Consider the following 26,153-nt stretch of genomic DNA (forward strand, 5'->3'; position numbering starts at 1 on the left):
CCGAGCAAATGTCTGCTTTTGCCTCTGCAACAAATACCTTGAATTTGAATTCTTGTCTCCGGGTTTGCTTCTGGGGAAACCTAAGGAAGACATGTGTGCTACTTTTTGTTCTTTGAAAGAACCCAGAGCATAGATGATTTTCAAGTCTGTGGGACTGTCACTCATATTCCCAGGCCCACCAAGGACCTGCAAACCTAGGGCAGAAACGCATGGACAGAGAGGACTGCTCTGGCAGGAAAAAGCTGCTGGCCTCAAATGAGGGAGCGCAGGGGAATCTGCACGGCCTGTCACCCCACAAGGCACAGACACCACATGGGGTCCCTCAGCAGCAAGTGATAGTGACTTTCGGCACCAAAGGACTGAACTGGCTCATCAGGTCAGGCCTGATCCTACACAGCAAGACTCTCTCACCAGGTGGGGGTAGCATTGCTCCAGTTCTTGGGAGTCTTTGTGGTTTGCCTTTCTAGGGAGATAAGAAAATAGCATACCTTTCCAAACCACCAAGTTATTTAAAAAGAGCACTTAGCACTTAAAAAGTCCTAGGGCAGTCTAAAACTTAACGATAACTGACAAAGTAACCATAAAGTACATAGAAGGATAGAAATATCCTTCATCTCTCTATATACCCATTTGCCATCCATTCATTTATTTATGGAACAATATTGACATCTGACTATATCCCAGGCACTGCTATAGGTGTTAGGGATGAACTGATGAATAAAAAGTCATTCTATACTATATGGAACTTATAGTCCAGTGGGAGGGCTAAGACAATCAGCAAAACAAATAGTACATCAGATGGTAATAAGTTCTATGGAAAAAATCAGGGTATGGGGATATGATGGGGGTGTTTGGAACAGTAGGGTATTTCTAATCAGGTGAAATTTGAGCCAAGACAGGAAGGAATTGAGGGATTGGGCCATTTGGATATCTGACAGAAGAGCCTGTGCAAAGGCCCTGAGGCAGGAACAAGCTTAGTGTGTTGCAAGGAACAGCAAGGAGGTCACGGTGGCTACAGTGGAGAGGGCAAGGGGAAGAGTCATAGGAAATGTGTTCAGAGAGGCAGCAACTAACGGATTCAGATCTTACAGAGTCTTATAGGTATTGCAAAGAATGAAGTTTACAGTGAGCTGGGAAGCCATTGGAAGGTGCGGGCAAAGAAGTGTAAAGGGACAAGGGTGGAAGCAGGGAGACTAATTATGAAGGAAGCTACTGCAGTCAATAATCAGGCGAAATAAGGTGGGGACTTGGGCCAGGATGGGAGCAGTGGTGATGGTGCAAAGTGGGTGGATTATGGCTATATTCTGGAGGCCTAGCCAATGGGCCATTTGTGGAACAGATGCAGAGGTGACAGAGAAGGGCAGGGACAAGAGGAAGGGAGTTGCTATTTCCTGCAAATGGAAGGTTTGGAGGGATTAGGATCCCATTTCAGACATCTTGAACTGCTAGAAATGTTCTCATTCTTGATGTGGGTGGTGGCTAGATGGGTATCAACATATATAAAAATTATAGATCTGTATCCTTAAGATGAGTGCATTTTACACTATGTAAATTATATCTCAAAACAGGCTACTGAAGACTAAAAACAAAAAAGGACATAAAAAGGGAGGTGATTAACTGTGCTACTAGCTGTGATGGGTCCAGAAAGAAGACTGGATTCCTACTTGTCTTGTATATTACCTGGTAACAACACAGCTGATTTCAAGCACAGCCCACTCTTTGGCCCAGGGGACATTTTTTTTCTTTTCTTTCTCTCCATCTTAGTCCATGGCAGCTGTGCTCATGGTTGTGCATGACTTTCTCACCCCAGGAAGGGCTCCCCCTGACCACTCTAAGCTGTCTTGAGACTTTCTTTTGGATCCCTCAAGATCTCTCCTTGATTTGGGGCTTCTCTGTTTCCTCCAGCATATGTACCAGTTAGCTTCCTTTCCTTTAGGGAAGAGCCCACCTCATTGCTTCCTGCATGGGCAGCCCCTAAATGGCTGCCATTTTAACAGTTAATGCTAGAGAGAAAGAGCATTACCTCTAACCACAGAGGCAGAGACTAATTTCCCTGGTTAGCCAACCACATTGTTGGCAAAGCATCTGAGAGATTTCCTGGCAGATGAGACAATGAGATCTGGGCCAGAAGGTGACGTTAGCACCAGCTCGCCACTTTCTAGTGTGACCTCAGTCTTGTTAACCTTTATGAGTCTTGAGCATAAAAATGATCGTGTTCCTTTCATCTTGTGAGTTTCTCTTCCTTCATCTATACATTGGAATAAGAGCACCCATCACACAGGGCTGTGGTGAAGATTCAATGAAATAAAGCACCCAGTACAGTGCCTGAAGAATGCTCCAGAAACATCTCTTCCTTCCCTCCCCGTCTACTCAGCAAATGGCTCCATGTCTGCCCACAGGATATCACACTTGGAGCCCACCAGGCCCGTTGCTCCAAGTGCACTTAACGGGTCTTATCAATGTCTTGGTAAGTTACCAAGTTAGATGACCTAAAGTCAGGAGCTATGACTAACCTCAAATTTTGCTATGCATACAAATACCCAGGGATCTTGTTAAATGCAGACCCTGATTCAGCAGGCCTGGGGTGGTCAGGTCTAAGAGTCTGAATTTCTTTCTTTCTTTTTTTTTTTTTTTTTTCTTAAGATTTTATTTATTTGAGAGAGAGAGAAAGAGAGTGAGCACAAGCAGCAGGAGGGGCGGAGGGAGAAGCAGACTGAGCAGGGAGCCCGACGAGAGCTCGATCCCAGGACCCTGGGATCATGACCTGAGCTGAAGGCAGACGCTTAACCGACTGAGCCACCCAGGTGCCCCAAGAGTTTGCATTTCTATCAAGCTAATTGATCCTAGGTGATGCCACGCTGCTGGTCTGTGACCATATTTTGAGTAGCAAGACTATAAATGCCACAACTAAACTTCCAAAGAGCATAAAAAAACTAGAAGAAAAATAGAGTAAATGCATCACAAATGAATATAATTGTGCTGTGGCTGCCACATTAATAGAACTGGGGCAGTACTAATTCTATGCTGGACTCATTGGATAGCAGTTCAGGCCTGGGCTCCACATTTTAAGAAGGAAGATGCCAAACTAGACACAGCACAAAAATAGAAATAGAACAGTGAAGAAGGGACTGGAAATATATACACCAGTCAGGAGGACAGGGGTACTGGATGCTGGCCTTTCTAGTGCAGGTTGGCCTGGATAGAGAGCTGTGGTGGCACCTTCGTGGGAGGCCCCAAATCCAAATCTGTTGACATTATCATTGGAACGGCTTCATCTCGTGAAAATAAGAAATGCATATGTCAATGAAGATAGATAAGGCAGACAGATAAAGGTCACCTTATAAGTTATCAGGGTCTGACATCACCGGGCACTGCTTGATAAGACCGAACTGAGTCGTGTCACCTGCTGGTTCACTTCAGGTGCTCTGCGACACTTGACCATGGCTAAGCCAGATCTTCCCAACAGGTATTCTTGATGATGACTTTAAAATATCCTAAATGCCATAAGGCAGAGCCTGAAGGAACTTTAGCAAAAGGAAAATGAGACGGTGATCATGCCAGTCATTTGCCTGTTTGTCTGTGATTCATCTTCTCTCCTTCCCCCTTTCTGCTGTTTCTCAGAGACATGTACTTGCAAACAACCTCTCTCAGGTTTCACTAATGCCTCTCAATCGCCACTCTTCCCTTCCTCCCCATAGGCAGAGCCGGACTGTATTTGAGGCAGCAATATGCCCAGCTCAGAAAACTCATCTCTTAGCCTCTATTGTGGCCTAGGAGGGCCCCATGACATGGTTCTGGCCAATGAGAGGTACTTGGAAATGCTAAGTGGGGCTTCAGGAAAGCTATTTAAAAGGGGGTAGGCCTAACTGGACAGCTACATGCAAAAGAATGAAACTGAACCACTTTCTTACACCGTATATAAAAATAAATCAAAATGGATTAAGGACCTAAATGTGAGACCCGAAACCATCAAAATCCTAGAAGAGAGCACAGGCAGTAATTTCTTTGACATTGGCCAAAGCAACATTTTTCTAGATATGTCTCCTGAGGCAAGGGAAACAAAAGCAGAAATAAACTGTTGGGGCTACTTCAAAATAAAAAGCTTTGCACAGCAAAGGAAACAATCAACAAAACTAAAAGACGACCTACAGAATGGGAGAAGATATTTGCAAATGATATATCTGATAGAGTGTTACTATCTAAAATATATAAAGAACTTATACAACTCAACACCAAGAAACCCCAAATAATCCATGTAAAAAATGGACACGAGCAGACATTTCTCCAAAGAAGACATACAGATGGCCAACAGACACATGAAATGATGCTCCACATCACTCATCATCAGGGAAATGCAAATCAAAACTATAATGAGATATCACCTCACACCTGTCAGGATGTCTAAAATCAAAACCACAAGAAACAACAAGTGTTGGCGAGGATGTGGAGAAAAAGGAACCCTCTTGCACTGTTGGTGGGAATGCAAACTGGGGTAGCCACTGTGGGAAAACAGTATGGAGGTTCCTCAAAAAGTTAAAAATAGAACTACCCTATGATCCAGTAATTCCACTACTGGGTATTTACCAAAAGAATAGAAAAACATTAATTTAAAAAGATATATGAACTCTTATTTTTATAGCAGCATTATTTACAATAACCAGATTATGGAAGTAGCCCAAGTGTCCATCGATAGATGAATGGATAAAGAAGAGGTGGTATACATATATAATAAAATATTACTCAGCCATAAAAAAGAATGATATTTTTCCATTTGCAACCTCATGGATGGATCTAGAGAATATGATGCTAAGCAAAATAAGTGAGTCAGAGAAAGACAAACACCATACAATTTCATTCATATGTAGAATTTAAGAAACAAAACAAATGAACAAATTTAAAAAAGAAGGGGTGGAGGAGACAGACCAAACAAAAGACTCTTAACTATAGAGAACAAATTGATGGTGACCAGAGGGGAGGTGGGTAGGGGATGGGTGACGCAGGTGAGGAGCACTGGGTATAGAATTGTTGAATCACTCTATCGTACACCTGAAACTAATACAACACTGTATGTTAACTATACTTGATTTGAAATGAAAACATAAAAAATAAGTAAAAGGGGGCAGGGCTGTTATCTTTCCTCTTCTTACTGCCTGGAATGCAGCTGCAGAGCTGGAAGTGGAACCAAGAAACAACAGGTGTGAAGAAAGGCTGAGTGCAAAGACCAAAGAACTAGGTTTCTTGATGGCATCACACAGGTGCCTACCAGTCCTGGCCTGTCCACTTCCACATTTATTATTACAAAAGAAACATCAAAATCCCATTAGGATCAGCTGCTACAAGCTGGCCTTCCTGTTACCTGCAGCCAAACACATTCCTAACTATTTTTAAAATCAGTTGTTTAATCCACTTGCTTCAGGAAGAAGATGGGCTGGCCAGTCCTGGATACAGGTGCCTGGATACGAACAAGGCCAGTGGCTCTCAGGAAGCAGCGAGGCTACTGGCACTTCTGGCCTCAAAGGGATGGAATGCTAGTTCTAGCAAGCTGGATCATCACAGGATGTGGCTATGCATTCAGATTCTCCGTTAAATTCCAAGGGCATCTACACCTGCTGGTTCCTTAATTCCGATGCTGGCAGAAATATCCTGTGTGTCACTGACACTATCACCTGAGAATGTCACACACACACCTCAAGAGCTGCATCTTTGTCAACATGCTTATGACACAGCCTTCGGAACACAAGGAACGCCAGCAGACGGCAATCCTACTATTGCCAACACTTTCAGGGTTCCGCCAGATTCCCCTGGGACCCCGTCTATGTGCCCACCTTCTGGCTCCTGCATGTGTTTTCTTCCAAGAGCCAGCACCGTGGGTCTTCTTTGGAGGTCTGCCCTCCATCTGGTAGGCCACCATGTCCACACGTCACCCTCAGAGGGCAGAAAGCCCTGGGACTTTTATTCCTCGGTGGGTGGCCCTTAACCAATGACTGGTGTTATGGGGGACGAAAAGCCCAGCTTTCTGACCTTGAGATGGACCTTGCTGAGGTGTGACTCACCCTTCAGAGATCCCCTGCAGGATGAGGCCGAGGTCACCCGCCGCAGCACTGCACCCGAGATCACGCCCTGCCCTGTCCTGCTTCCCCGCTCCCTCCACATCTGCTTCAGGGAAACCTAGCCTGAGACACCCATGTTCTCCTTGATTTTTTTCACTTTCTTTTGTTTGCCTTGGCTTAGCAGTCCATTTTCATGGCTTTCCTTTTAAGAGGTGTTGCGCTGCTTTATGAAAAAGATTTAAAATCCAAGGCTCCCCTTTCCCCTTAAAAGAGGAAATTATTAAATTGCTGTTTTGCAGTTCATTAGAAAAAAAAATCCAGAGGTTTAACACATGTTTTCTAAACTGGCCACCGCCCCCCCCCCCCCATCAGTAAATAGATTTACCCAAGTCCTGCAGCTCTGGGAAACGTCCTTCTTAATTGATCCTTGTTGTAGCTACAGCTCTGTTGACATTTCTAAAGCAAAACGTAGCCTTCCTTCCAAACACAGTGAATACACAAATGAAGCTTTTCATATATGTGAAAACTGAGCCCCGCCGTGGAACACTGAGGCCACGTTGTAATTGGAAATGGACATCTGGGTTTCTCTACCACCTCCTCATTGGCCACCGCCGCAAGAAGGGCCCAGCTTGGCTCTCAGGACGGCTTCACTAGGGGTTAGAATCTCTCTGACTGCAAGGCCAGACAGTGGTAACACCACGGCCACAGGTAATCCAGGTGAGGAATTATGAACCTGGCCTCAGGGTACCTGCTCCCTACCACCCACTGTTGACTGCTCCAGGAGGAAAGTCAGCACAGGCAGAAATAGCTCAGAAACGGGAAAGGCTCTAGGGAACTTGGGATTGACCTCTGACATGCAGGACGGGGAAGACCAACAAGGGGAGAAAAAGGGAAAGAGCTTGCCGCTGTGTCAGAACCTCAGATGGGCTGGGAGCCAGGTGAGGTTTTTCTGCCTGGCATTGTGCAGGAAGTTCAAGGTAAAGTCACCAGGGGGCTTGGGGCACTGGATTAAAAACAGAAAAGGGGCGGAAAAGACTTATTATTTTCTGGGTATCGATATCCACCCTCAGGGCTCCCTTACAAGGGCAAGAAGCAAGTTCATTCATCATCTTAATGGCCCAGCCAAGATGACTGTAAACATCTAAGGGTTGCATTTTACTCGGGGCTACTATTAACTTGACGAGAGACACCGGAGAAAGCGGAACACAATGAAAATCAGTTCCTGCCATGAATGAGAGCAGTGGCAGAGTGAAGGCAGGCGGTTTGAAATCCGCTTACACACCAATGCCAACGGATGAGGCGCACGCGTTCCTGCCTGCAAACCCTTCCTGATAGGATGTGGGCCTTCCCAGCTCCATGGAACACATCTTGTTTTGTTCCTATGTGCGGATGCAGTTTCTGTGTGAGAACAGGACAGGGCACTCCCACAAATATAAAGGTATATAAACATGTAAGTGTCTAATCTTTCCCACTCTATCCGGGTTAGAAACTGGATCATTTTTATCGCCTGGCGCCATCTTGAGCGGCTTGCCTTGAAAGCGAGAGGAGAGAAGCCCTTGAGAGAAAGGGACTGCCTTTCCATGGTGAAGGTAGATATAAACTGGAAGGATCCCTTTACAAGAAAAACAAACTTATAAGCCCTCTATGCCTTTTGTCATAAAGAATAAGCCATGGAACGCCGCAAAAGCTGACCTGGTGCTTTTCTGCCCCCAAAACCAACTTGGAGGCCAAGTTTCCTTTGGAATTCAAAGCACTCCTCAGAAAAAGCAAAACTAAGCTTTCTTTCACGCAACTTCTAATGGACGTCATCAGGCTTCCTACGTTGGGCCCTGTCACGGGAGGAGACAGAAGGACACAGGGTCCACCCCCCATCTTTGTCTCTCAGGGAGCTTAGACGGTGACACAAAACGTGTCAGCCAGATTCAGTGACTTACAACCAACCGGGGCTGAGCACTAACTACGTTTCTTAGGAACCTGAAAGTGCAGAAAGCTCTAACATGCATTCTAAGTGGTAGATCTCTGTTTTCCGGGCTGGATTCATGGTCTTCCCCCTGCTTCCTCACCGGTCTCTTTCACTTCTGGCAATCCCAAGACTGAATCTCACCTTCTGGCTTCCCTGTCCTATTTGGTCTTTCTTGGCTCCTCCTCCAGCATGTCACCAGCTTCTGTCCTTTCTTCTATTTCCTCAGTCCATATCCTCAGTGAAGAACACAGATGGCCCATCACTGTCTACCTGATGAAAATCCCGGATTCCCCCACCAGGCCTCACGGGGCCTGCAAACCTCTGGGCTGGTCCTCTCCCTGCCCAATCTGCAAGACTCAGGGCCTAGCCCTGCATTGTTTGGTGAGTATATTATTTTCCTCATTCTGTAAACGCTGATATTATTCATCACACATATCACATATTTGAACCATTATATATAATGGATTTTAAAAAGTCAACATCCTCAAACCAAAAAGTCTAATACTTCAGCAAATAGTAAGTAAATGAAAAAAAAAGTCAACAGGCATTATTACAAGCAAACAAACAGGAGCCACCAAAGCTAGCTCATTTACTTAACTGATATACATTTATCAAGTTGTTTTTTTTTTAATTTTAGTTAGCATACAGCATAATACTAGTTTCTGAAGTAGAATTTAGTGATTCATCACTTATGTAGAACACCCAGTACTCATTTTATTTACCAAGTTTTTCATTATTTTTCATATAATCTTATATTTTTTAAATAAAGCCTATTAGTTAAATATAAAAATATGTTCCATTTAACACGAGCTCTATTTTTTGACATTATGAAGGCACACACCCATGTGTGCACACTCAGTCCTGCAATCCCTTTGTTAAAATCACAAGTCTTGATTTTTAGTTTAAAAAGGAAGAGTCAACACCCTCTGACTTAGAAGCTTTGTCTTATATTCTTGCTATTCTCCCTCCAACCCCTCAGCATGTAATCTTGTTTTGAAGTAGGTGACAATATATACCTTCTGAGTAAATGAACGAGTTATAAAGTTTGTGCTTGTGTGTAGAGGGGTACCATGGCGGCTACATAATGATGTACAAGTAGTTGGCATAGGCCCCATTTAATCCTCAGCACATCTCATTTTAGAGAGAGAAAGAAACTGAGGCACAGAGAGAAGGCCCCTGGCTCAAGGTCACATGGGCTGCAAGAAACAGAGCTGAGTTTCTGCGTCCGTGTCTGATGGTCCTAAGAACCTTGCTTTCCCTCTACCTCACGTTGACTACTTGCTATGTTACTTCTAAGAACTTCTGAAACACAAACCCCAGCTTAGCTGCTTCTTGCAATTGCTGCAAAGTACAAATATTCCAGCCTGGGAAAAGTTTTCAAAACATCACTGGCTTTAAAAATGCTATGTAAATTGACTCTCTCCTTCCCTCAAACATACACTCGCACTTGAACCCCAAACTCCAATTTCTTTGGCTAGCTTCTCTGCCACCCAGGGATGGGTGTGAAATGCAGTCAAGCCTGCAGACACGCTCGGTTCTACCACAAATACAGATCCGTGTGACAAACAGGCAGGCAGGAGAATGGGCCTTCAGCATATGGAAGACAGTGAAGCTGGAGGTCACAAACTGGTGGACTGCAGGCTGGATGCGGTCAGTGGGACATGTGTTTGGCCCACAGAATGTTTGGAGAACATTTTAATTAGCTGCAAACTCATGCGATTTCACATAAAAATGTGGATTTCTGGCTTTTATTGAAAAATAGGAAGTCTGACAGCACCAGCCCCTGCTCCCACCTAGTAACCATTGACTGCTGCAGGGAGCTGGCTGCTTTCTCTGGATGAGGCTCGATTTTTCCACAGTCTTCACTGCTTCCCACTGTCCCACACCTGACCCCCCTGTCCCATTTACAATACTTGCCTTGCCTTGCCCCACTCCTGTAAGACTGTGAAGTGTGCACCACCAGTTTTCAAGCTAGAGCCTTGGCAAAGTTCCATTAGGCTAACTCACAACTTCTGGAAGCCTAGAAAGTGAGGCGCTTAGGTTGTAAATGCTTCCAGCCCTAGGGGCATCTCTGGCAGGTGCTGGTGAGCCTCACCCAGATGCCCTGCACCATTCAGGGTGCTCCACTCCACTTCCAGTTGCCAGTGGCTAAATCTCTGTGCCCGAGTGTATTTTTCCAGAACCAGGACCATTGCTCTAGCCATGAACATTACAGGACAGAAGTCCTGGGGAAGGTGTACTTCTAGAAAGCTTCAACTGCTGACTCCTTGGGAGGGGGTATAAATCCCCCAGCTCCCTCCACCCTGAGGTTTGTGTTTTGCACAGTTTCCCAGGGTTGTCCTGGGATTAAGCCCCAGTGCCCACCGTGGCAGCTGGTTTAACAGCACCCTCTTCATTAGCTGCCTCCACCGGTCTATCACTGCTCTGCCTCCCTCCCAGTGTTGTTGCACTTCCCCAATGAATTGCCCTCAATTCCTTTCCTCAAGGTCAGCACCTGGGAGATCCAAACCAAGAACGCACTCACGCTGTAGAGAAGAGGCTAGGTCAGGGGCCTGCCCTTGTTCTTCCTTCTCACCCAGCATGGCCTCCTCTGTAACTGCATGGTAAGCTCCTGCGTCCCCTTTGTACCCAAAGGTCACCTGGGAGCTCCCCTGCACTAGCTTAGGCTTACAGTTGTCCACGTCCGTGTCTGTTTCCACGTGGGCCGTTAACTGTCACAGCCTTGAAGACGTACTCGTGAACCCAGCCCCTTCTTTGAGCTCATCTGTCTCTTGGTCACATGAAGCATTCCTGAGTGCAGGAGTCCTAACCGACAAGCAACTTCAGCATCAGACAGCAGACATCTGCATTCCTCAAATATCCCGAGGTCACCCTGCCACTAGGAATGTTGCTGGCCCTTTGAAGCCCATGGGCCGCCTCTTTGCATTTTGCTGGATGGCTCTTGTCCCTTTTCCTCTGCCCTCTCACCAGGCTCCAGCCGGCTCGCCCCTTCACTAAATAAACTCACGCACCTACCCCTGCTCTGCAATGGCGGCAGCAGCAGATTTCAATTCTTTGGAGGCCCGTCATCTTTCCCTAAGCGCTAATATGGGGACTTTGGGCATCCCAAGACTAGATGTCACAGTCATCACTTGCTGCAGGGCGATGTTTCAGCGCTCTGGACAGTAGTTGGTGTCTTGTGCTCTGCTTGCTGCCATGCCTCACAGCCCATTAGGCCATGAGTTCTTTGGGAGCAGAGACCAGATCTTACTTATCTTTGGGTCCCCTAGCAGCTGGTACGGTCCCTGGCACTTAGCAGGTACTTAATAACTACTGTCCCAACAAATGCATTCCTGTTCCACAGAGGCAAGAAGAGACGAAGCCTGTGTGCTAAATGGCATCACGGTGAAGAAATTAAAACTCAACTTGATCTTGACCCCGGGGTCACGTGGCTGTACAACTCCAGCGGGCACCATTCACGAAGTCTGTGGAGTGGTGCTCTGCGGGTGTCGCTCACACAGAATCTAATGTGAACGTGATCGCGGGGTGGTGTGATACAGATGTGCTCCAAATGCATTTTCTCCATTCTCCTTTCTTCTCCCTTTCCACTGTGCCCCTCCCCCATCCCTAAGGGATCCCACACACTGCTCCACGGGAGGCCACTCTATGACCACAGTATGCTGTGCCCCAGCCAGCCCACCAGCCAACCAGCCGGTGGCCACCAACGCATTAAGTCCTATTTTATAGTGTTTTCAAGTTAGCTTATGGAGGTGAGAGGAAAGTCAGCAGATGGTTGTCCATGTGCATCCCACATTTTTTATAAGCAGCCTTCCCTTACAGGAAAGAACCGGCATAAATCTATGAAAGCAGCTTTATGTTAGAGAGGCCCCACAAGTCCATCTTCGGGGAGATGTTTTGTTCAGTCTCAGAAATGAATACATCTCGAACTGTGTGATGACACAGAAGACTGGAGACCTTGGAGGCCTAGGCCCTGAGCTGCCTTGCAGCTTTGGACAGACGGATAGCCCCCCACCCTCCCACCCACACCACCTGGACAGCCAGGTGAGGCATCTGAGCTGAGATCTGAGGGCAGAGAGGTTGATTAAAGAAAATGGGGGTGGAGGGGATGCCAGGACTGGATTATAGGTGGATTCAAGTGTGTGTGTGTGTGTAGGGGGGTGGGGGTGGTGAGCAATGAGGCTGGGGAAGAGGGAGGGCAGGAAGCATGGGCTCAGAATGGCCTCTCAGGGAACAGCTGAGGAGTCCAAACTCCATTCTGAAGAATGTGAGGCAGGAAGAGTGATGAGATTAAGTTTCTTCTCAAATTTTTATGGTATAACTGATATTATAAGCTTATTTTTTTAAATTAAGTTTTAAAATTATGTATTTACTGTGGCAATAATTTTTTTTACATGTGCTTACTATTTTAAATGCTTGCAAAATTTGTTTTTGCTTATGTCTATGTTTATTTGGCCTTAACATTTTATTCCACGACTGTATTCCAGAGTGCTTTATCTGTAAGTGTCCTATTTCTCAGGAACAGTTTCATGCTTATTAAAGCTTTAACAGTCACTGAAGCAGATGTTGCCTTGCTCCCATTCCCTAGAACCCACCAGAGGGTTGGTCACCTGAGGCCAGCGCCCTCCAGGCCAAAGGCTTCCAACTTCTCACTGCCGGAGTTGTTTGCTCACCCCGGGGGGGGGGGGGGGCCCATATCCAGAGAAGGCTGGAAGTGCTAGGGAGTGAATGCCTTTGGAGTGATTCTCTGTGGATGTGTGGTAAGAGGTGGTGGAGAAATCCGCTAGCAGCTTCCTTACCCCTGGGAGTGATTCTGAGGGGTGCTCCACAGAGTCTATCTCTCTGAAGATCTGCAGCTGGACAGAGCATGAGTTCCCCACAGCTTATCAGGGCACACTGTCCTGTCTTTCTTCCCTTCCCTGTCTAAACTCACCACTCCCACAGAGTGCCTCCTGAGATCACTCCCCAAATAAACTGCCTGTACCTACATCATTGTGTTGGGGTCTGCTTTTGGGGAAATCCAAACTGGGCAGTTAACAGACTCTATGATTTCTCATATGTTCAAGGATGTCTTTATTTTGTCTTCACAATGGAGGGCAAGTTGGCTGGGTATAGAATTCTTAATTCACCAGAGAACCTATTCTGATTTTTTAATACTGTTACAGAAAAGAAGCCTACGGAACACTGGTTTCTTTGTTTTCTGTTAGGTATCAGTAGCATCACTTTCATATTTTTCAAATTCAAAATCTCATGAAGCTGTGTGCTGACAGTGAAGTGCTCTCAATATTTCTGCCTGGTGTTTGCAGAGCTCAATCAAGAGAATGGAGATCCTTCCTTGCTGTCTACTCATGTCTTCTAACTATTATGGAGCCACTTCTCTTTGCTGATTTCTCTGGTCTCCACTTTCCACATCTATAGTTCTGTCATTCTTCTTCATTGTTTTGTTCTTTTTCTCTGAATTCTCAGAGACCATCTCAAATATGCCAGGTATAACAATGAATCAATTTTCCATACTGCTAATTCTGCTCTTTCCTGATTATAACACATTTTAATCCTGCCATTGCTTTCTTGGTTTCATTATATTTCCTTACCCTATCTACAACCTTTATTTTTGTTTGCCTCTCAGTTCATTCCTTTTTCATCCCAGCTTATCGTTCTACTATCTGATCTTTTGCTGTGCTCATTTTTTTTTCTTGAATTTAATCAAGAAAAGTGGATGCTAGAATAAAATTTACTTTTGTTTTCTATTAATAATCCTTCTAAAAGGTATGCTTTCCTTCTGTATCCTGAATTGCACTTTTCTTAGTTTATGTGTTAGAATCTTTTTGTAGAGTCCGTGTTGTTTTTGTTAGGTCTGTGCAGGGTGAGTGGGCTCTCCTGGTTCCTCTTTACCACCCATCTGGTTGCTGTGAGAATCTTGCTCTGGGCTGAGTGATGCCATTTACATCTCCAGTTAGAGTTGTGGTTGTGGTCACAGGAGAGGACTTTTTGTTTCTTTACCTTCTCTTGCCACATTGATGGTCATTTTGCCTAATTGTTTTTCTAGTTGGTCTTGCCCCCGTGGTGGCTACGGGAGCTACAGGATGTCTCTGTGCCCTGCTATCTTTCTCACACTAAAGCTTCCCACATCCCAAAGAGCCCCTGATACCTTGTCAACTTTCTGAAAAATTGAAACTAGGGCTCCCTGTGCCAAAATTTGCTGGGATTCAATGGAAAAAGAGATGAAAATGATCAGCTATAGTAGCTAATGACATATCTGTGGTCTTCTCAGGCACGCTGTCCTCACCTGGCTAGAGCCCCTCATCCAGAATGCCTGGGGGGGGTGCTACTTACTACACCTCAAGGTGCTCAATATGATACAGGGGTGGAAATGATGCTCTCCTGCCACTTTAAGAGGAGACAATTCTGCTATGCTCTTGGGCATCCCTCCACCTCTTTCCACCCTATTACTCAGACCAAGGCTACCTTTTATGATGGCACACCCTTAGCCTTTTCCCTGCCTAATCCTACTTCCCTCACTTCTTCCCTACAGCATTCTCCAATATGGCAGATGCACCCAGGTCTCATGCAGGAGGGAATGGGAAATGTATGTAAAACCCCTGGTATAAAGTAGGTGGTCAACAAATGCTACATTACATCCCCCAAATAGTTACAAGATAAAAATATAATCATTTGTTCATAGCAATCTCTGTGAAAAACATTCGTCACAGTATTTTTTTTAGATTTATTTATTTAAGAGAGAGAGCAAGAGAGAGAACATGAGCAGAGGAAGAGGCAGAAGGAGAGGGAGACAAGCAGACTCCTTGCTGAGCAGGGAGCCTGATGTGGGGCTTGATCCTAGGACTCTGAGATCATGACCTGAGCTGAAACCAAAAGTTGTGGACACTTAACGGACTGAGCCACCTATGCGCCCTCATTCATCACAGTATTAAAGAGAATAAAACTGGAATGAAATATCTACATAATAAGAATTTGAGGGTAATCCATTATATACTTTATGATAGACTATTATGCAGCCTCCAAGCTAAAAAGAAAACTATGATGAAGGGAAATAGAGTAATACATAGGAACCTACACAGTTTGTGAAATACTACCACCAAATCCTATATACCAACAGAGTGGAGCCAGCTCAGAACTTTCTAGCAGACAACAGAGAGAGCAAAGCCTAGTCACAAGGGATGACTGTGCCTACAGATAAAAATAAGCCAAAGTACTCAGGGAAAGCACAGCTATTCCTAATTTTGAGACCAGAGAGAAATTTCTCCCATAGGTCCTAAGTGAGAGGAATCTGCAACGTAATGGCCCAGTCACCAACCCCATCCTTTCAGTTACCACAGAGATGAGTTTTACAGATCTGTTCTGAGTGAGCTCCTTTCCTGCCACCCCCTACAGGAAGATGGCATCATGGCACAGGAAATTCTGTAAAAGAGATTCTATGTGGAGCCAGAGATACTAGAACCTTGTAGATACTTGGTTCTCTCCTGACTGGGCTTAAACCAGGACAATTTTTAGGGTGTAGAAGACAGATGGGAAGCATGCCTTTCTTACAGTCCTTCTTGATTGCTTTTGTGGCCTCCCCAACCCTGGGGCTCCTAAAAGCTATTAAGCAGCAGAGAGTTTGAGATAACCTCTTGTAAAGTTCTTGGAGCATGACCATTACAGATCGCTCTATAGGCTTCACTTGCCCCCTAAGCTGGGCAAGGTTGGTATAATCCTATCAAAACTGTTGAGCTTGCCAGGATCTGCGTCTGAACAGAAGTTTGCCCATTGGCTTGAAGGTGCACCAAGTGCTCATCTGTGGGCAGAGCAGAGCTGTTCCTCAGAAAGTGATCTTAGTTCCCTTTAACACAGACATCAAGGCACTGCAGTTCCGTGTTGTAAACACTTTGAAAAGCTGCAAGAATTGCCTTCAAAACTGCTGTCAAGAGTCAGAACAACCACCGGGGAGGGTGAGGTCTGTCTGAGCCCACTCATTCCTGTTGCCTGCTGGAGACTCATTCTTTTTTTCTTCCCATAGGTGGTTTGTTGAGTTGAATTATGGGACAGGAGAGAATACCAACTCCTTTTTCCTTTCAGAGTCATTCTACTTAAACTCAAATACATGGATTCGTGCTAAAAAAACTCACTCAGTTCATGAAAATAATTTAATTTCCTCAATTCACTCAAATATATCATAAACAAACATGTCAAAGCACAGGCTAACATACGTGACCCCCTAATGGAAAACATCAAGTGCACCAGGGGTGATAACAAGCATAATAAGCTGCGATCTGTCCTCATTTCTTATCTTGTTATTCACAACTACTGACATAAAACTGGAATTCTTTAGAACACATGAATGTTCAGAGAAGGGGTCAGACATTAAACGGTAGGGAGAGGGTTCCATAAGAGAGAAAGGATGGGAGACAATGTTAGAGATGGGTATTGCTCCAACACACCTTCTAAGTCCAGGAGGAAAAAATCCTCATAGTTCCAAATGATACCCCACATAGTAAAACAGTCTCTGCAGAATCACTGCACATTGCAAGCTATGATGAAAGTCAGAAAATGCACCCGATGGAACAAAGACTCTCTTCAGGGGTGCCTTCCTTACCTTCTGCCACATGTTGATGAAGAAGAGCTCCCGGGAAACATTGAAGGACACGTTGGCATCATAGGCATCATCCCCGAGGTTTGAGATGGAGATGTTTAGGGAGATATTCTTCACAGCCCCCAAAGCTAGATAGGGGGTTTTTCCATCAACACTGCAATGAAAAGTGAACAACAATGAATGCCCTGAAGTTTTCACTAACATAATATAAGGCATCAGAGGGTAGCTGAGGGTTGGGGGCAGAAACTGCACTGGGGTCAGAACTACAAGTTCCAGCAACCCCATTAACCAGTAATGCACCCTTGGGCAATCAGTTAGCTCCCCTGGGCCTCAGTTTCCTCATCTAGCAGCCTAATTTGCTGGCTCTGCTGGGGCTCACATCAATCTCAGAAAATTATAAGATATTTAATACCATAGACATGGAATTTGGCCATGTATTCATTCATATGTTTTTGAGTACCTACTACATGCCAATCATGACTACTCTCTGTGCTAGAAGAAAGACCAGTGAACAAAACAGAGTTCTTGCCTTCTTACAGCTTCAGGGAAACAGAAAACACATACACCAAGCAGCAAACATACAGGTCAGATTGTGATAAGAGCTATGGAGAAAACTCACAAAGGGTAAGAAGGGTAGAGAATGCCAGATCTGGAGGGAGAGTGGGCTGCAATTTTAAATAGGGTGGTTAGGGAAGCCTCACTGATGAGGTGAACTCTGAGTAGAAATCTGAAGGAAAAAAAGGAGCAAGATACACAGACTACACAGACACCTGGGATCTAGCAAAGGGAAAGTCATGCCTGGCACGTTCAAGGACTGGCAAGGATGCCAGAGTGGCTAAGAGGAGTGAGCAAGGGGGAATGTGGGAGGAAATAGGCTCAGAGAGGCAAAGGGAGTGGGGACAGACAGATCATATGGGGCACTGCGGGGCCATCACAAGGACCTTGGTTTGACTCTGAGAAGAAACTCCTGCAGGGCTCTGAGCAGAGGAGTGGTGTGACCTGACTTCCACATCTGTAGGCTCACGCTGCCTGTGATGTGAACGGTCTGTGGGTGTGTGGTCAGAGGGGAAGCAGGGAGCCTGGTTGGGAAGCTCTCACAATAATCCAGGAGGCAGCTCAGACCACAGCGGTTGAAGCTGAAGTAGTGAGAAGAGTGAAGTCGTGTTCTGGATGTGTTTCCAAGGTTATGCCAACAGATTTTGCTCACAGATTGATTGGGTGAGGGGTATTAGGGAAAAAGAGGAGTCAAGGACAGCTGCAAGGATTTTAGCTTCAACAACTGGAGGGAAGAGTTGTCATTCATTGAGATGGGAAAGAGTATAGAAGGTTCAGCAGAAAAAAATCCAAATGCCTATTGGATCTTTAAGAAGAGGTGTTGGACAGCTGGATGCTTAAGTCTTAAAGGAGGGTCTAGGCCGGAGATACACATTTGGGATGGACTGGATATGATCACTAGGGAATGAGTATAGATAGAGAAGAGGTCTCACACTTAGGAGTTGCAGGTGAGGAGGAGAAGAGAAAGCATGACAAGGGAGGTAGGAGGAAAACCAAGAGAGATGGTATCTAAGTGGCCACAGAAGACATGTTCCAAGGAAGGAGTAATCAGTTTTGTCAAATGTGGCAGACAGGCCAAAATAACATGAAGACTTAGGATTGGCCACTGGAATTAGCCACGTGGAGGTCACTGGTGATGTCAAAAAGAGCTGCATAAGTGGAGTGATAGGGATGAGAGCTTGGAATTGGCTTAAGAGATGGAAGAGTAGAATAAATGGAAACAGCGAGGACACTCAACTTTTGGAGGAGTTTTTCTGTAAAGGGGAGTGGAGAAATAGGATGAGAGCCGGGGGTGGGGAGTGGGCTCAAGGCAATTGTTTTGTTTTAATTAATTAATTTTTTTTTGATGTAGTGTTCCATGATTCATTGTTTGCGTATAACACCCACTGCTCCATTCAATATGTGCCCTATTTAATGCCCATCACCAGGCTAACCCATCCCCCCGCCCCCTCCCCTCTAGAACCTTCAGTTTGTTTCTCAGAGTCCACAGTCTCTCATGTTTTGTCTCCCCCTCCGATTTCCCCCCCTTAATTTTTCCCTTCCTACTATCTTCTTCTTCTTCCTCTTCTTTTTTTAACATATAATATATTATTTGTTTCAGAGGTACAGGTCTGTGATTCATCAGTCTTACACAATTCACAGCACTCACCATAGCACATACCCTCCCCAATGTCTATCACCCAGCCACCCCATCCTTCCCACCCCCCACCACTCCAGCAACCCTCAGTTTGTTTCCTGAGATTAAGAATTCCTCATAACAGTGAGATCATATGATACATGTCTTTCTCTGATTGACTTATTTCGCTCAGCATAATACCCTCTAGTTCCATCCACATCATTGCAAATGGCAAGATTTCGGGGTTTTTTGATGGCTGCATAATATTCCATTGTGTGTGTGTGTGTGTGTGTGTGTGTGTGTGTATACATACATACATACACACCACATCTTCTTTATCCATTCATCTGTTGATGGACATCTTGGCTCTTTCCATAGTTTGGCTATTGTGGACACTGCTGCTATAAACATTGGGGTGCACGTACCCCTTCGGATCCCTACATTTGTATCTTTGGGGTAAATACCCAGTAGTGCAATTGCTGGGTCATACGGTAGCTCTATTTTCAACTTTTTGAGGAACCTCCATACTGTTTTCCAGAGTGGCTGCACCAGCTTGCATTCCCACCAACAGTGTAGGAGGGTTCCCCTTTCTCCGCATCCTCGCCAACACCTGTCGTTTCCTGACTTGTTAATTTTAGCCATTCTGACTGGTGTGAGGTGGTATCTCATTGAGGTTTTGATTTGGATTTCCCTGATGCCGGGCATCAGACAAATTAGATTTTAAACCAAAGACTACAATAAGAGGTGAGGAAGGACACTACATCATACTTAAAGCATCTATCCAACAAAAAGATCTAACAATTGTAAATATCTATGCCCCTAACATGGGAGCAGCCAATTATATAAGCCAATTAATAACAAAATCAAAGAAACACATCGACAACACTACAATAATAGTAGGGAATTTTAACACCCCCCTCACTGAAATGGACAGATCTTCTAAGCAAAAGATCAACAAAGAAATAAAGACTTTAAATGACACACTGGACCAAATGGACTTCACAGATATATTCAGAACATTCCATCCCAAAGCAACAGAATACACATTCTTCTCTAGTGCCCATGGAACATTCTCCAGAATAGATCACATCCTAGGTCACAGATCAGGTCTCAACTGGTACCAAAAGATTGGGATCATTCCCTGCATGTTTTCGGACCACAGTGCTTTGAAACTAGAACTCAATCACAAGAGGAAAGTCGGAAAGAACTCAAATACATGTTCTGTTTTGTTTTTAAGATGGAAATGATCATAGCATATTTGCGTGAGCATGAGAAGGATGTATTCAGAGGGGACAATTAATGACATGTCACGGAACAACTGCTGGATGGCCTGGTGAACAAATGGAGGGGCTGGCCTCAGCTAGCACAAGGTGAGAAACTGGAGCCAATAGTACCGACGTGTTAGTAGATGGGTGTTAGAAACAAAGCAGCGGTTCCTTAGTGATTGCTTCCATTTTGCACTGAAACAGAAGTAGGGTCAAAGACGGGGAAGGAGTGATTGTTTGATTGTGAAGGAGGAGGAGGGATTGTTTGAGGGGCGAAGAGAAGAAAGGAAATGGCAACCCAGGAAAGTGGGGGAGTGAGCGGGCCATCAATGGGATGACAAGGGGATGAGGACGATGGGGATGATGACAATGATGAAATCACATGAGATGGATGACTGTTATGTGACGTGAGCTGGGGACAAAACAAATTCACACTGGTAGCCAATCTTGGATTGGCCAACCAGTTAATGGATGATGTGATTAAGCTAATCAGGGTTTATGTGATGGACAGTTGGTATTTTTGGCTGCTCAGCATCCTGACAATTTTCTGTTTGGGAGGGATCTCAAGATAGGTGGGAGGGGCACATCAGAAGAAAGGGGGTAGGCCCTCCCTCTCCACTCTTCTTGATAGCTAAAGTGTGGGTACCTGACTATAGGCAGTCATGTGATCTAAGCATAGTCAGGGGCCTCAGGATGGTGAGCAGAGGCTCCCAACCAGGACCATGAATTTTGAGGGTTTTACAAAGACACCAGTGCCCTCTGAGATCATCTGAGGTGGCTACAGAGGTGTTGAGAGCCCAGAGGTGGAATCCTGAGCTCAGCCTGGTCTCCCTTGTTTCCTGTCCATGTTGGTTCTCCAGGCTCCCTGCCTATGCTCTGAACCAGCCCACATCCTTCCAATAAATTCCTTTTCTGCTTAAATTAACCAGCACATGTTTATTGTTGTTTGCAACCATTAGTACAGCGAATAGAGCATGAGAGAGAAGAGAAATATCCAAAATCTCAGTAGGCTATAATCCTTTGAAATACAGATTGTTGTGGGAGGAGCAATCCTCATTCCCCATCCATGAAGAAAAGACCTCACTTTCCTGCACGCCCTGGCGCATCAGCAAGAATAACATGTGCAACGAGAGATCTGATGGCCTTGCTTTTGGAAGCAAGAGCTCTAAGGATCCAAACAAGATGTGAAAAATTAACTTAGAGAAAAGCTTCAAATTCTTGAATGGCCTCCAATAAATTAAGACCCTGACCTCAAGCTATTGTGGCAGTTATTTATTATTGTTGGCCATTTTAATTTTAAACAATTGATGGGTTATTTCTGTCCTCCTGTTTGCTTTTGTAAGATTACAGGAGTAATCTTTGGGCCTTGAGGAGTTATGAGGGCGTGCTAAGCTTGCTTTCTCTTGAGAAAGATGAAAGTAGCCCAGTCGCATCAGAAAGTTATCCACAGTTTCCAAATGGAACATAGGGAGATGACACAGAAAGCACAGGACTGTGGGATAGGGAGCTGCCTCCTTGTTCCAATTTTGTTGTTTGTGATCAGCCTCCCTTCCCCACATGTAAATGGCAAGGGTGCAGGCCCCGGATGTCTAATCTTCTCCAGCATCCAGAACTCGGGCTTCTTTCACTAAATCAGGCAGCAAGATTGTTCCTGGGCTTTCAGAGTCAAGTGATTCTAACATGGCTCCATGACGAAGGGAAGCCAGGCGCCTTCCAGGATGGAATGTGAACTATCAGACTTCCTTAAAAAGGGGTGCCTCAAAGCTGTTTTCACTCTTTCTCCACAGTTGAAGACCTATGTATGAAACAGTACGTCTCTGCTTCCAAAGCTATTCTTAGAAATGAAATGAAATGTAATTTGCCTGGTGCTGGGTGCTTTGAAACATGTCATCTTTCTGAAACCTTACAACACCGTGAGCCGTTCCTGACATTAGTCCCATTTTTAGAGGCAAGGAGATGGAGAAGCGGAGATAAGGTGGCTGGCCAAGGAGCTGTGCTGGGCTCAGAAAGCAGCACCAACTATGCCTTCAAAGCCCCACCCCCTCCATCGTGGGCCCCTTCTGATCTCCCTCCTGGGGGAAATAAATCTCCCTAGTATGAGCCCCTCCAGCCCCATGTGCTCCACCAACACTTCCCAGCACTTACCAAGGTTGGGATGACACATTTATTTGTGTGGTTATTTGATTAAGAAACACCTCTTCCCTATTAAAATCTAATTCCCAGGGGGCAAGGACCCTGCTGCGGTTTTGCTCATCAATGAACCCTCGATGACAGACTTGGGCCAGGCACACAGTAGGTGTTCAGTGAACCCTCATGGAATGGATGAATGAACATGCCCAACATCCCCACGACAGTTCTTCAGCTCAACCTTTGTATTTTACAGTTGGAGGCAATGAGCCCACCTCCCCGCTCACTGCCCAAAGGGGAACTCACTTTGGTCAAGGTCACCAAGCCATGTAGGGGCTGAGCTGGAGCTAGTGCCCAAGGTTGTGCCCAACTTCCTTTGGCATGAAGGTTGTCTGAGCCACAGCTCTTATGTAAACTCCATCTCAGTTGGGATGCACTTTGGCAAGAAAAATCTTTTAATGACATCTAAAAAGAACAGAACTCCACAGAGACCAACCTCTCTGTCAAGACTGAAAGAGTAAGACAATTGGGCATAGGGGTTTTCGCCAAACATCCCACCGGTGCTTCCTTATTAAAGAACTGCCTTTCTAATTCTCAGAGAATTTTGTTCCCTGAGAAAATTTCCCATTAATTCTAATTTGCTTGTGCAATCTTTTAAATGGGTCATATTACTTTGTACACCACTCACTGGTGTATTTTTATACAAAAAGTGTTACTAACAGTCAACATACGATACAAGTTGTATAGTTTCTATAAAGTTCTATAAAGTATAGTTTCTATATTTCCAGCCTGTTGGAAATACACTGCTCATTTATTATGAAAAATGACAAATACAACTGCTCTAATACATCTTATAGCAGCTGTTTTTGGGATATGTTGGGCTTATATTTAAGTTTAGTGCTGATTCGATGTTACCACTGCCATGTTGGTAGCCACGTGGAGCCCGAGCGCCACTGAAGAACCCTTCTCTGATCTCTCTCATCACTGTGCGTTCAGAGTGTGTACCACTCAGAAGTCCTCACTGGGGAGATGCAATACATTTCCATATTAGCCACCATATCCTGAATGACTGAGGCCACCAAAGTGAATTCTTTCCCCTCTACAGTCTCACAAGCAATTTTACGCAGATAATTTTTTGAGAAGATGCTAAGGGAAGAAACTAAAGTAGCTCAATGGTGTTTAATAATTAATGATCCATTTGATCATTTTAGATTTTCCCTAAGTCTTAAAGATAAAAGCTATGACCTTATGTAAATAATTTGTGGTTATAACCTACCTTCCATAAAATGTAATACTTTTATTTTCTTTTGCTGTTAGCTTTAATCTAGCCTGAGTAAAGGATGCTAATACAGGAGTTAATCAAGTGCATTCTAGTCCACTGTATTTGAGTTTGAAAAACTTGTCATACCATTATTATTACTGATGATATATTTGCCACCCACAACTGTATTCGATAATGACAACTAGGATAATAGTATAGGGCAGCCAAATCCATCCATGTTTTTTCTTCCCACCTTCATTCTTTCATCTCCCCCCTTCTCCCTCCCTTCCTTCTAGTCATTTATCCGTCCATCCATTACTTTTTAAAACTACCTTCTCGACTTAGGTACCAGGGATACATGTGCCAGACCCCTAGGAGTTCACAGTCCAATGGAGGAGGCAAACACATAAGACATAAGTTGACATCAACATGTGTGTAGTGCTGATCCAGAGGGATGAAGAAACATCCCCAGGAGGTCCCTTATGCTATGAGAGCACCAAGAAGGGATTCTTCAGGGGGCAGTGGCGGGGAAGGATGGGGAGTATTTAGCAAGGTATTACTGACGGGGTGAACCATGAGTCCTACAATAATGGGATGACAGCCCTGTCAACAAAAGTGTTGCTAAGCCTGATTATATAGACGTGCGCGCGCGCACACACACACACACACGCAATCCTTAGTTTTTCCATTCATGGAAATCTTACTAAAAAGGACACTGTGAAGCAGATCATATTCTCCCCTAGGACAAATGTCAAAATTGGGGGCAGCATTCCTGAGTAATGATCCAGCATCCAAAAAATCACAGATATCCTCAACGGTGTGTCATAAAGGCAAGAATATAAACTAGAGCCACTGCGATTTAAAATCACAGACAATGCTTCCTATTCTTACAAATGGGCAGACACCCTAAAATCAGAAATGGAATTGGACAGCTGGATGGGGCTCGCTTGAGTCATCATTTTGCAGCTAAAGGCCACAGAGTGAATCTCGCGTCTGTGTGGCTGCTCAGCAGACAGTGGCGAAGCAAGGCAGCCCTCCCAACTCCCATGGGAGGTCTGGTGCTCCTCCCTCTGCTCCCAGTGTTCTTAAAGTACAGAAACATGCAGTTAAATGGACTAAAATTCACATAAAGCTTATTTGGCTATAATAAGATGAGAAATGAAATTGTGTTTGCCTTCTTAGCATTTAGAATATTTAGAATATTGGGAGGTGCCATCTCTTTACAAAAGATATCTGAAGTGCTTATTTTCCTCTTGACAGTTTTCCTTGAAATTGGTGGAGGTGTTCAGGATGATTCCGGATACCTTCAGCAGCTCAGCTGGGCAACCCCCTTCTTGACACTTTGTTGACAAGTATCAGAGTTTTTCAATGATTAGTGCTTAAAATCACAAACATGATAAAACCATAAAATCACAGTTGCGCATCGATATCTTCCTAGAAGGGATATGCACAAAAGTACCAAATAAACTGATTAAGATGTGAAGGACATATACCACAAAGCTGATAAGATGAGTCACACCAAATAACAGGTACAGAATAAGGTGCAAAAAGAATTCAGAGGAAAGAAATCACTGTAGACTGACTAAGAAGTTCCTGAGAGAGGTAGGAATTGAGCCCCACCTTAAAGAATGAGGAGCACAGGGGTGGAAACAGGAGGTAGATTTCAGTCATAGAAGAAAATAAACAATAGGTAAAAGGATGGAGGTGACTCCAATAATACAGAAAGGAGCAGGAACAGCACATCCTTAGCAGTAAGATGAATGGGAAGCAAGAAGATGTAGGATGCATCCAGATTCCCATGAATCTCGAATGTCTCAGTTTTGGGTTGATCCTCTAGACTAGTGAACTTAACTATTATCTTGAGTCACCAATGCCAGGCAGTATGGCAAGCAATTAGTAAATAACAGGCACCAAATTGAAAGTATTACAGAATGCAGTAGGCTATAGGGGGTTCTACCCTGTCCCCTAGGGTCTTATCACTGCAGCCTGCAATTCCATCTGCCAGCATCCCCCTCTTTTGCTGGAGGATTTTTCTCGGCAGGCCAGCAGAGTGCCAAAGAATAAAGTCCCTGACTGCCCTGGAGCAGCCCTTAACCAATGACTGATGGTGACTGGGGTATAATTACCTTGGCTCCCTCGCCTATTGGGTGTGACAACTCTGAAGGTCATGTTCCAGGCCTGTGCTGTGTAACACAGCAGGCACTAGTCACATGTGGCTCTGGAGCACTTGAAATGTGGCAGCTCTGAATTAAGTATAAAATACATATCTGGTTTCTAAGACTTAGTACAATAAAATAAAAAAGGATGTAAAAACCTCAATCATCATTTTCATATTAATTACATGTTTAAATGATTTTTAAAATATGTTAAATAATATTTGTTTCATCCATTTGTTTCATTTTAATTCTTCAGTGTAACTATCGGAAATTTTTTTTTAAGATTTTATTTATTTATTTGTCAGAGAGCGAAAGAGAGAGAGCACAAGCAGGGGGAGCAGTGGGGGGGGGGACAAGCAGACTCCCCACTGAACAAGGAACCTGATGCGGGGCTCGATCCCAGGACCCGGGATCATGACCTGAGCCAAAGGCAGACGCTTAACCGACTGAGCCACCCAGGCGCCCCTATTGGAAAATTTTTAATTGAATATGTGGCTTACTGGCCAGGACTGTTCTAGACTTTCAGTAAATTCTATGTATTTTAACAGTATGGTTGATTTATGATTCATCTTCA

General features: G+C 44.6%; 1 protein-coding gene across 2 annotated transcripts in view; it reads right to left on the minus strand.

Moving 5' to 3' along the window:
• Positions 1–26,153, minus strand: part of ITGA9 (integrin subunit alpha 9) — a 330,110-nt gene that overhangs the window by 106,461 nt on the left and 197,496 nt on the right. For both annotated transcript variants that reach the window (XM_032408998.1, XM_032408999.1), the window contains exon 18: positions 16,604–16,754. In XM_032408998.1, coding sequence (XP_032264889.1) covers positions 16,604–16,754 — 151 coding nt within the window. The remainder of the gene's footprint in view (positions 1–16,603; positions 16,755–26,153) is intronic.

The sequence above is a fragment of the Phoca vitulina genome, unplaced genomic scaffold (genome assembly GCF_004348235.1).
Source record: "Phoca vitulina isolate PV1807 unplaced genomic scaffold, GSC_HSeal_1.0 scaffold10, whole genome shotgun sequence".
Taxonomy (NCBI): Eukaryota; Metazoa; Chordata; class Mammalia; order Carnivora; family Phocidae; genus Phoca; species Phoca vitulina.